The 11,080-nt window shown below is 39.8% G+C and overlaps 2 protein-coding genes across 2 annotated transcripts; both read left to right on the top strand.

The window, feature by feature from the left end:
• The first annotated feature begins 1,618 nt into the window (after nt 1–1,618).
• Nucleotides 1,619–5,898, top strand: LOC118378481 (V-type proton ATPase subunit E 1-like). The gene is made up of 10 exons (XM_035765470.2): nt 1,619–1,768; nt 1,872–1,931; nt 2,541–2,606; nt 2,872–2,981; nt 3,247–3,313; nt 3,408–3,497; nt 3,912–3,980; nt 4,084–4,178; nt 4,343–4,430; nt 4,693–5,898. Exons 2-10 carry the CDS (start codon nt 1,899–1,901, stop codon nt 4,753–4,755), a joined length of 681 nt encoding a protein of 226 aa, XP_035621363.1. The 5' UTR covers nt 1,619–1,768; nt 1,872–1,898; the 3' UTR covers nt 4,756–5,898.
• A 1,301-nt stretch (nt 5,899–7,199) lies between these two features.
• On the top strand, nt 7,200–10,379 carry LOC118378487 (adenosine deaminase 2-A-like). The gene is made up of 10 exons (XM_035765477.2): nt 7,200–7,221; nt 7,479–7,718; nt 7,805–7,990; nt 8,088–8,327; nt 8,457–8,580; nt 8,694–8,842; nt 8,965–9,015; nt 9,144–9,216; nt 9,591–9,687; nt 9,895–10,379. Exons 1-10 carry the CDS (start codon nt 7,200–7,202, stop codon nt 10,066–10,068), a joined length of 1,356 nt encoding a protein of 451 aa, XP_035621370.1. The 3' UTR covers nt 10,069–10,379.
• The last annotated feature ends 701 nt before the right edge of the window (nt 10,380–11,080 follow it).

Here is an 11,080-nt window from a genome sequence, read left to right as displayed (position 1 = left end):
CCATCTGGAAGTGTCTGCCTTTGGCAATGATTACAGCTGTGAGTCTTTCTGGGTAAGTCTCTAAGAGCTTTGCACACCTGGATTGTCAAAATTTGCGAAATACTCTTTTTAACATTCTTTATGCTCTGTCAAGTTGGTTGTTGATCATTGCTATACAGCCATTTTCAAGTCTTGCCATAGATTTTTCAAGGTGATTTAAGTCAGAACTGTAACTAGGCCACTCAGGAACATTACAGGTCATCTTGGTAAGCAACTCCAGTGTATATTTGGCCTTGTGTTTTTTTCTACCTGTGCTTAACACTATTGTGTTTATTTTTTATCCTAAAAAGCTCCCTAGTCCTTGCCGATGACAGGCATACAACATGATGCAGACACCACCATGCTTGACAATATGTATAGTCCTCAGAAATGTGTTGTGTTGGATTTGCCCCAAACATACCACTTTGTATTCAGGACATAATGTTAATTTCTTTGCCACATTCTTTGCAGTTTTACTTTAGTGCCTTATTGCAAACAGGATGCATGTTTTTATAATATTTGTATTAGTATTGTGGAGTAACTATAATGTGGATCCATCCTCAGTTTTCTCCTATCACAGCCAGTAAACTCTGTAACAGTTTTAAAGTCACCATTTGCCTCGTGGTGAAATACCTGAGCGGTTTCCTTCCTAGCCGGCAACTGAGTTAGGAAGGATGCCTCTATCTTTGTAGTGACTGGGTGTAATGATACACCATCCAAAGTTTAATTAATAACTTCACCCTGCTCAAATAGATATTCAACATCTGCTTTTTTATATTTACCCATCTACCAATAGGTTCCCTTTTGTGCAAGGCATTGGAAAATCTCACTGGTCTTTGTGGAATCTGTGTTTGAAATTCACTGCTCGACTGAGTGACCTTACATATAATTGTATGTGTGTGATATAGAGATTAGGTAGTCATTAAAAAACAATGTTAAACACTATTATTGCACACAGAGTGAGTCCATGGAACTTGTTATGCAAATGTTTACTCCTGAACTTATTTATGCTTACCATAACAAAGGGGTTGAATACTTCCTTTGAAGTACTATTTAAGTATTTTTGGGGGGTATCTGTACTTTACTTTACAATTTATATTTTTGACTACTTTTACTTATACTTCACTAGATTCCTGAAGAAAATAATGTACTTTTTACTCTTTACATTTTCCCTAAGACCCAAAAGTACTCATTACGTTTTGAGTGCTTAGCAGGACAGGAAAATTGTCCAATTCAGGCACTTATCAAGAGAACATCCCTGGTCATCCCTACTGCCTCTGATCTGGCAGACTCACTAAACAAACACAAATGCTTCATTTGTAAATGATGTTTGAGTGTAAAATAAAATGGTAGCGTCTGGTTTGCCTAATATAAGGAATTCGAAATTATTTATACTTTTACTTTTGATACGTAAGTACATTTGTGTACAAGTGACTTTCACTTTTACTTGAGTCATTTAGGTATCTTTACTTTTACTCAAGTATGACAATTGGGTACTTTTTCCATCACTGTTTATTAGATATTTTACAAATGTATCCACTGCACTCACTCGTTTTTGTTAATATATACCCCTAACTTAACGTAGCAGGCATGATATACAGTGCCAGTCGTGTTTGCTCATCACTCGTGTTACTGGTGGGTGAGACCGGAAGTAAACATCATGTGACGTTGAAAATCAGCTGATCCAGCGTAGACGTCTTTAGTCACGACTACAACGATTAATCCATACATTTCTGGCTGTATTTCACTGGTATTTAATGAATTGATTGATACATCGCACTAAAGGATTTACAATATTGAAAACCATGTTGCATTTATTGTATTTAAATCACGGTGTTTATATTTTATTCAAGGAAACAAGATACTAGACTGCTGCAACCATGGCGCTCAGCGATGCCGACGTTCAGAAGCAGGTACATTGCAATTACAGCCTTTTAACCTTAATCCAACTTCTGCTATATTAAGGCATTTTTCCTTTCCAATTATAAATGTTTGCAACTGTATATTTGTAAGGAGCATAATTGTGATTGTATTATGCCAAGGTTGTCCTTGAAAATAAATCAGAAATACTTCTACTAAAATACAATCACAATGTCTAGTATAATTAGGATGTTTAATTGTTAATACATTTAATTGAGACATCTTATTGCACAATACATTTACTCAGTGCTGTATTTGTGAGGTAGAGATGCAATATATGGTCACATGATGGTAAAACCCATGGTCAGCGGAGGAACTTGAGTGATCCTGGGTGTCTTGTCTCACCAACCCTTCTCATGCACTGTATATAAAGCAGAATAGATTAGGAGGCTTCATAATTACATTTCCCTCTGTAGCTTATGGTTTAGAAACAAGTTTTGTTAGATGAAAATGATGAAACAGAAATGTAAGCAATGAAGCTTTCTAAGTCTGCCTCTTGACTCTCTTCAGTATGAAACATGACTTGGAAAGCATACCTAATGTGGTGAGTCTTTATACTGTCAAACCATCTCTAATTCACACTGTTCTATCCCCCTGTATAGATCAAACACATGATGGCCTTCATTGAGCAGGAGGCCAATGAGAAGGCAGAAGAAATTGATGCCAAGGTACAGTGCTTATTCACAAGTGACTGGCATAGTTCAGCACATACACATTGTGTGTTTTCAGCAAACACAAACGATTTGCATAGGCACATTCAACTGAAATAAGAAAGCATGATCACTCCCCTAAGACATGAGAATTTACTGAATTAAAGCAATCAATTTAGTACCTTTTAACAGTTCTACTGGTTCAATGCTTCTTAAAATGTATCCTCATAAAGACAGGGCCTTCTAATTGCATACTCTGAGTGACAAGTGTCTCCCCCTGCAGGCGGAAGAGGAGTTCAACATCGAGAAGGGCCGTCTGGTGCAGACCCAGAGGTTGAAGATCATGGAGTATTACGAGAAGAAAGAGAAGCAGATCGAGCAGCAGAAGAAAATGTTTGTCACTCTTTTTCTTTACAGCTCAGGCAGTGTTGCTGCTGGTCTCAGCTCCCTCAGAGACTTCCTCAATCTCTTCTTTCTCTGATGAGGAATTTGTCTGACACACAACTTCCTTTTTTAAGTATTCTAAATTTGAAGTCACATTCAGCAGCTCATTCATTGTAACAAGCACAGTATATGTTACAGTAGCTATAACTTACAACTGCTTCGACTTGTGATGTGGTCCTGTGCCACAGGTTTACTTACCTCTCTTCCTCTGTAGTCAAATGTCTAACCTAATGAACCAGGCTCGTCTGAAGGTATTAAAGGCTCGCGACGACATGATTTCAGTAAGTTTAATTTGTCTTGGCCAGAGGCATGATGTTCTGCTACAGCAATGCATTCCATGTCAATAATAGGCTAACCCTCAATGTGTGTCCTCAGGAAATGTTGAGCGAGGCGCGTCAACGGCTGGCCAACGTAGCCAAGGACCCAGCCAGGTACCCAGCACTGATGGACGGGCTGGTTCTGCAGGTGAGGCCTTTTTTGTAATAATGCAATACTTGTCCTTGACACAGTTTTAGTGTTTTATTGGGTTTCCCATTAGCTATTGCTAAAGCAGCAACTACTCTTCCTGGGGTCCACACAGAACATAAAACATGACATAATACAGAACATAAATCGACAAGAACGGCTCAAGGAGAACGACATGCATGTAAAATAAGACCAATAGAACACAACGCTGAGAGAAACAGAAAACTATTACTCTAGGCCTACATTCACGTTACATTTTACATTCAGTAGCGTCTATCAGTTACACTCATGCAAACATGTCAGTATGCATTTACATAGGCCTGCATGTTGTTTAGGTCAAAGGCATTGTGCGGTGAGTTTCACTTTATTTGATGCAAATGTTTTGAATGTGTCTGTCGCTCTGTTTAATATTAGGGTTTCTATCAGCTTCTTGAGACCAAAGTGACCATCCGCTGTCGTAAACAGGACCTGCAGGTGCTTCAGGTTAGAATGATCATTTTCACTTGGTAACAGTTCAATGTTGTTCCAAGTGTATTTCCTTGTATACCGGGTTGATGCATGATTTATATGTTGTATTCCTATTCAGGCGGCTATCCAGAAGACTATTCCCGTCTATAAAGCAGCAGTGAAGAACAATATTGAGGTTCGCATCGACCAGGACAACTTCCTGTCTCCAGACATGTAAGAGGACAGTCTCTTGTCTCAATGTGAACCCATTCATTTCAAATAAGTTTTACTTTGAATTAGTATTGATTGATTAACACACAATTTTCTTCTGTGGTCTTTCTAAGGTGTAAGTCAAGGGTTCATGAGTTAATTCAAAGATGTTTGTGTGTCTCTTTCAGTTCTGGAGGTATTGAAATCTACAATGCTGATGGGAAGATCAAGGTGTCCAACACCCTAGAGAGCAGACTGGACCTCATGGCTCAGCAGGTAAGGGCACATGGACAGTCTCACAGGAACTATAGTGGCACTATGAACAGCTAGCACATCTAGTTAATTGACATTTTTCCAATATAAACAACCAACAGTGTGAATATCCTTGCATAAAGCTATCGGCTTACCAAGATTCCTTAGATGAATACGCTGTGTGAAGTTTTGCACATGATTGTACTGCAAATTCTCAGATATAGTTTGGCCCTGTTTTTCATGAGGTTCAGCTTGGCACTAATCCAGTGTCTGTCTTTCTGCTCAGATGATGCCTGAGATTCGAGTGGCTCTCTTTGGTCAGAACCAGAACCGCAAGTTTTTGGACTGAGTGTCTCCATCCATCGTCTTGAAGAGGAGTTATTTATTTCTGTTGTGTGAAAATTACCATTCCTGTGTCTGTGAGAAGAATTCAAAAAACACAGTTAAAAATGGAAAAGACACCATTTTGTTGTTTTGTCATGTATTGTTGTATTTCTGTGCATCTTGGGATAGTATAAAAGTTGAACTTCATTGCAGATGTGAGTAGGAGGAGTAACTTTTGCACAGTGGTAATGGATCTGCTGCTCCACTTGGGATCTTGGTTTACACACCGCAGTCATCTTTATTATGATTGGCTGGACAGTAATCATTTCAGTCTGATTGGATCAGGCTGCATGAGAGAAACAGAGTACCACAGTATGAGTCATAATTCCCATAAAACCTAGCAGTCAAACAAGGAAATGGTTCCAATGGTTTTTTCACCATACATTTCTCCCATAGGGGATTTTTAGAAACACTCAAAATAAGGGCTGTGTTTCATGTAGGCTTACCTTGGTGTGGTGTTTTTATAACTGTGTAAATCTCTCTAGGACAAGGTGACTTGAATTAACCTAAAAAAATCAAATGTGGCTATAAGAAAGAACTACAAATGCCATGATGATCGGGACGAGACTGACGAATCTAGGCAAATGTTATAATCTCGGATTTGAGAGTAAATAGAGTTGAATATATTGATAAATCACCTTGTCCCAGAAATGTACATGGTTAACAACATGTCAACCCATGGTAAGCCTACACAAAATACAGCCCTTATTGTAAGTGTTTCTAAAATGACCTAAGGGGAAAACATGGTGGGGAAATTATTGGAACCATTTCATTGTTTGACCGTTAGGTTTTATGGGTATTATGACAGCTCCACTGTGGGAGTCTATTGTAGCCAATGCATCTTGTATCGGTTCCTTATTTCATCTAACATCTTCCTCTCTTGAAAAAATATAAAACATTGCATATAGCATTGACTCACCCATCGCTATTTGCTCCCATCTATCACAATTTAAATGAAGTGATGCTGGAAAAACATTGAAGACCAACTATGTCCTTGTTGAATCCAATTAAGTTATTGATATGTCTTTGCTGTTGTATCATGAAACAAGGAAGGATCAAAATGTTAAGAGGTTATTGTGAAAATGTTATAAAGTTTAAATCAATAGTATCAGTTGCCGGCTCTTTTTTTGACTTACAGATTTCTCTATCGTGCCACATTTTTTTGGTGACAGGAGTTGCACTATAGTCTCTTATTTATTAAAGTGAATCATCCATAGCCCCTCCAGAGAATCTCATGACATGCGACATTTGTGGTCTGCATTCTGCTGACTAGCAACAACCATTAAATAAGTGGGTATACCACAATGGTATTGTGAGCCTGTCAACTCAGACTAAATAGCATAGTACTGGGGTAGTTTATTGAGAGGTTTACACACTTAAGAAGAAGAAAGTGGATAAGGGAAGTGTACAATACTTTCCTTCTGTTGCTTTTCATTTGTAAGTATCATTTATTAATGTAAACGTTGGTTGCATTCAATTGTTTGACTGAAATTGTATGATTATCTGAACATTCCTGTTCATTGCTGTGTTTCATTGTTCTTAGAAATCAAATTTTATTTGCCACATACGTGTTTGGCAAATGATATTGCGAGTGTAGCGAAATGCTTGTGTTTCTAGCTCCAACAGTGCAGTAACATCTAACAATACATACCTTTCAGGTTATGTCATTATAGGACTCATTTTACTGTGGATATAGATAGCTTTGTGTCTGTTTCCTCCAGCATCTTCACAAGATCCTTTGCTGTTGTTCTGGGATTGATTTGTACTTTTTGCACCAAAGTACGCTCATCAGAATTTTGCAATTCTACCAAAACATTTCTGAGGTCCTGACTGATTTCTTTTGATTTTCCCATGTTATCAGTCGAAAAGGCACTGAGTTTGAAGGTAGGCCTTGAAATACATCCACAGGTACACCTCCAATTGACTCAAATGATGTCAATTATCGTATCAGAAGCTTCTAAAGCCATGACATAATTTTCTGGAATTTTACAAGCTGTTTAAAGGCACAGTCAATTTAGTGTATGTAAACTTCTGACCCACTGGAACTGTGATACAGTGAAATAATCTGTCTGTAAACAATTGTTGTAAAAATGACTTGTGTCATGCACAAAGTAGATTTTCTAACCGACTTGCCAAAACTATATTTTGTTAACAAGAAATTTGTGTAGTGGTTTAAAAATGAGTTTTAATGATTCCAACCTAATTGTATGTAAACTTCCGGCTTCAACTGTGTGTGGTTATATATATATATATATATATATATATGAGATGAGAAATGCAAAATATGTTAAAAAAAAAAATTAAATGATTTCAAAAAGTTCTCCCTGGCTTTATGTAATAACACAAATTCCTGGGCTAATAATGCAAGAAATAATACATAAACTAAATATTATAATGTTTCCTAAGAGCATGAAGCACGGCAGCCCTATCCGTTGGTGCTATTTTCTCTTGTAGCATCAGCGTATAGGTTTACAGTAGTACCTTGTGTTCTAAATGACAATTTCTGAAAAAGTCTTTATTCATTGTTGAATAAAATCTAGTATTTAGTTGAATCAGTGGCCTCCTCAAGAAGGATTTCCACAGCCGCTTCTTCCAACCTCCAATGACTGCAGGACAAGGTGGTTTTGCCCTCTAGAGGGAACTATAACATCACCCTCCAGTTGGCAGTTGTGATGTGCTGTGTTACAGTACGTGACAGGACCCCGGACCCCAGTAAGAGGGAGACGATGTTGCACCAGGAGGCCTCCAGGCAGACAGGAGGCCGTGTGCAGTTGACAGGGGCAGAGCAGCGGCTCGACACACACCTTCACAAGCTAAAAGAACAAGAGATGGCTGCAGCCCAGTTCCCTCCTGCCATTCACTTCTTCAAGGCACGGCGCCTCATCCATAGGAGTCCCATCTTTAGCCTGCTGCAAATGATGCCCAAAGGTAACACAGTAATACAGTCCCACCCCCCTACAAATGTTTTCCATCAATTTATGTATGGTTAGTACATTCTCTATGCTGGGTCACAGGGGCAGCCCTCCACATCCACAGCTCATCCCTGGTTGATTGGCTGGTGAAGAACATCACATACAGGCCCCATTGTTACATCTGCTTCACATGGGGCAGGTCTGTACGGTTCGTATTTTCTACCTGGGACTGCCTCTACTGGCAACTGTTGAAGACCTTGGGAGCCAACATGGCGGATCCTACAGACAGTCCACTATATCATCAAAGCCAAGCAGTACAAATAGGTGTCTGTGAATGAACACATGTAGTAGCAAAAAGACAACTTTCTTATTCATGGAAGGGTAGTTTGTATTTTTGGATGTTTTTCCAGCTTGATGCAAAACCTCAGACTATCCAATGATGATCCAAACACTACCTACCCGAGCCAGGATGCAGTGTGGGAGAGATTTGAGATGGCATTCGTGGCCATAGCTGGGCTGGTCATCTACGCTCCTGTGTTTAAAGACTTTCTCTACAAGGGCTTAGAACAGCTGTTTCATGACAACATCACATACCTGGAACTAAGAACTGGGCTATCAAGGGTTCGTACTGTGGGCCTTAATTGAAAGTATATTGGGAAATGTAGTGGGCTGGAATTACATGTTACCTAGGCTATTTTTCTTCCCCCAAGGGTTTTTGGTGTTTTGAACTGTTTTTATTCTGCACATCCTGCAGAAATACGAGCTGGAAGCAACCATGATAAAGCCTGGTCCTTGAGGACTTATCAGGAAGGCACTCACCAGTTTGTGGCTGAACACCCTGGCTTTCTGGGAGCTCAACTCATCATTTCTGTCCCTGGGTACAGTACAGACATACTATTCATAATCATTTCGGACACTCTGTGCTTGACTGAGCTAGCATGTTGCAATGGAAACAATAGAATGATTGGCACTGCCCCTGTGTGCACCTTAGGGTTCTAAGTGTGTCTGATGTTAAAGCAGCTGTAAAAGAGGCCATTCAGATGCAGAAGGATTTCCCAGAGCTTGTTGCAGGATTCGACCTGGTGATAATTCTCTTGAGGGGTAAAACCAATCATTATGTCCACTCATTACTGAAAATAAATACACAAACAATTTCCTGATTTAATACAATGTTTACAAACGTATTTATTACATTCCGTCTATTTGACATACATTGTAAAGTGAACTGTTCTGTTGTGGTTTTAGGTTGTCAAGCTCTCGACCTGCAGAGCTTGGAGTCACGCTGCCATACTTATTTCATGCAGGAGAGACTGGCAAGCATAAGATGATTGATTTAAAACAATTGTGTAATGAACAAAAACAAATCTACGGTATCTGCACATTATTGTGATGCACTTATAGTATAACGTGTGTGTGTGTGCACGCATTCATACTTTCGCAGACCATGAGGGCACTGAAGTGGATGAAAGCATTCTGGATGCCCTACTGTTCAACACCACACGTATTGGGAATGGGTGTTAGGTATGCGTAACAGGCTGTAAGGGAGTCAGATGCAGGAGAGCAGAAGTTGGGCAGCCAAAGGAGCCTTTTATTTCGGAGAACAAAACACAAAACACACGGCACTAAGAACACTAAACACAAAATGCGTTGACATAACTCAACGCAAACCAGTCTAGCGTGCACATACACGAAACAACTCCCCACACAGACATGGGGGGAACAGATGGTTATATACACGTCTAATACTGAGGGAATTGAAACCAGGTGTGTAGGAAAACAAGACAAGACAAATGGAAAAATTAAAGGTGGATCGGCGATGGCTATAAAGCCGGTGACGTCGACCTCCGAACGCCGCCCGAACAAGGAGTGGAACCAACTTTGGCGGAAGTTGTGACAATGGGTATACCTTGGCACACCACCCACTGGCAAAGGAGCTCTCCAGGAAAGACAACGTGGCCGTGGAAGTATGCCCCATCTCAAACCAGGTAAATGCCACATTGTCTGTCAGTGCTCATCATAATATTAACTAATTCCCATTGGTTAAATAAAAAAGCTGCACTGTAGGGTATTTCAGTTTGATGACAGTAAAGTTAATCTTAACTGTAACTCTAGATTTCTCTGTGTCAGTTGTCATTAGTCCATTGAGTTAAATCAGTGTTGCTGTCCCTGAATCCCTGTGTGTCAATGACCAGGTGCTGAAGCTGGTGTCCGACCTAAGGAACCACCCTGCAGCTTTGCTGATGTCTGAGGGCCACCTCATGCTGGTCAGCTCTGATGACCCGTCCCTGTTTGGGAACACTGGGCTTTCCTATGACTTCTATGGGGTATTTGTGGGCATCGGTGGCATAGGTACAGTTCAACTATGACAGACAAAATGAGAAAAAAAATCCAGAAAATCAAATTGTATTATTTTTTTATGAATTTATTTGCAAATTATGGTGGAAAATAAGTATTTGGTCACCTACAAACAAGCAAGATTTCTGGCTTTCACAGACCTGTAACTTCTTCTTTAAGAGGCTCCTCTGTCCTCCACTCGTTACCTGTATTAATGGCACCTGTTTGAACTTGTTATCAGTATAAAAGACAATTTGCATAATTGGTGGCTGACTAAATACATTTTTGCCCCACTGTATCCAGAACAACAGTAACATTTTAGCATCACTCACAGCTCCATAACCAAGCAAGTCACCCAGGAAACCTACTACAAAACCTACTTGTTGAATGGTCTGTTGTGTACAGTACCTTCAGTGGGAGGTTCCAGGCGATGTTGACATTATGTTTGTATTCATCCATCCAGACCTCAGCCACTCTCAGAGCATTCCTCTTCATTGTAATGCTCAGGTCTGGGAGATAGGGTTTATGGGCCCTCTCGATGTGGGCTATTTTAGAACAAGGTATGACCTCGACACTTCCACCACACAGCCACACCTAGACACACCAAACACCAAGAGACAAGGATGAGTCTATAGATATGGACTGAAGTGTCTGGATGTTGGACGTAGATTTGTTTGTTCAAACTGAACGACTCAAGAACAGAAAGCAATTCTGCAAACACAAGTCTGCTTTGATTTCCAACATTCATTCATAAACTGTAGCAGAGGGGCTTACCCAGATGCCCAGTTCAACATTTTCACCTCCATAGATCTTCATACCACCATCCAGAGCACCAATTTCCTCAAAGAACAGGCGATCAACCACTAGTATGCCCATAATGGAGGGGCTCCTGACAAACATACACAACACATAATGGTCATTTCTAAAATGGGAGATGTGACATTCATTTAATGACTAGATAACGCAAAATAACAATACAGTTGTAAATATTAGGTACGATTTTCCTCCCAAAGCTTTGGTTTCCTTTTCACCTTTTCTTTTTTC

Source organism: Oncorhynchus keta, chromosome 33 (genome assembly GCF_023373465.1).
Source record: "Oncorhynchus keta strain PuntledgeMale-10-30-2019 chromosome 33, Oket_V2, whole genome shotgun sequence".
NCBI classification, from domain to species: domain Eukaryota; kingdom Metazoa; phylum Chordata; class Actinopteri; order Salmoniformes; family Salmonidae; genus Oncorhynchus; species Oncorhynchus keta.
This window is presented reverse-complemented; position numbering and strand designations above follow the sequence as displayed.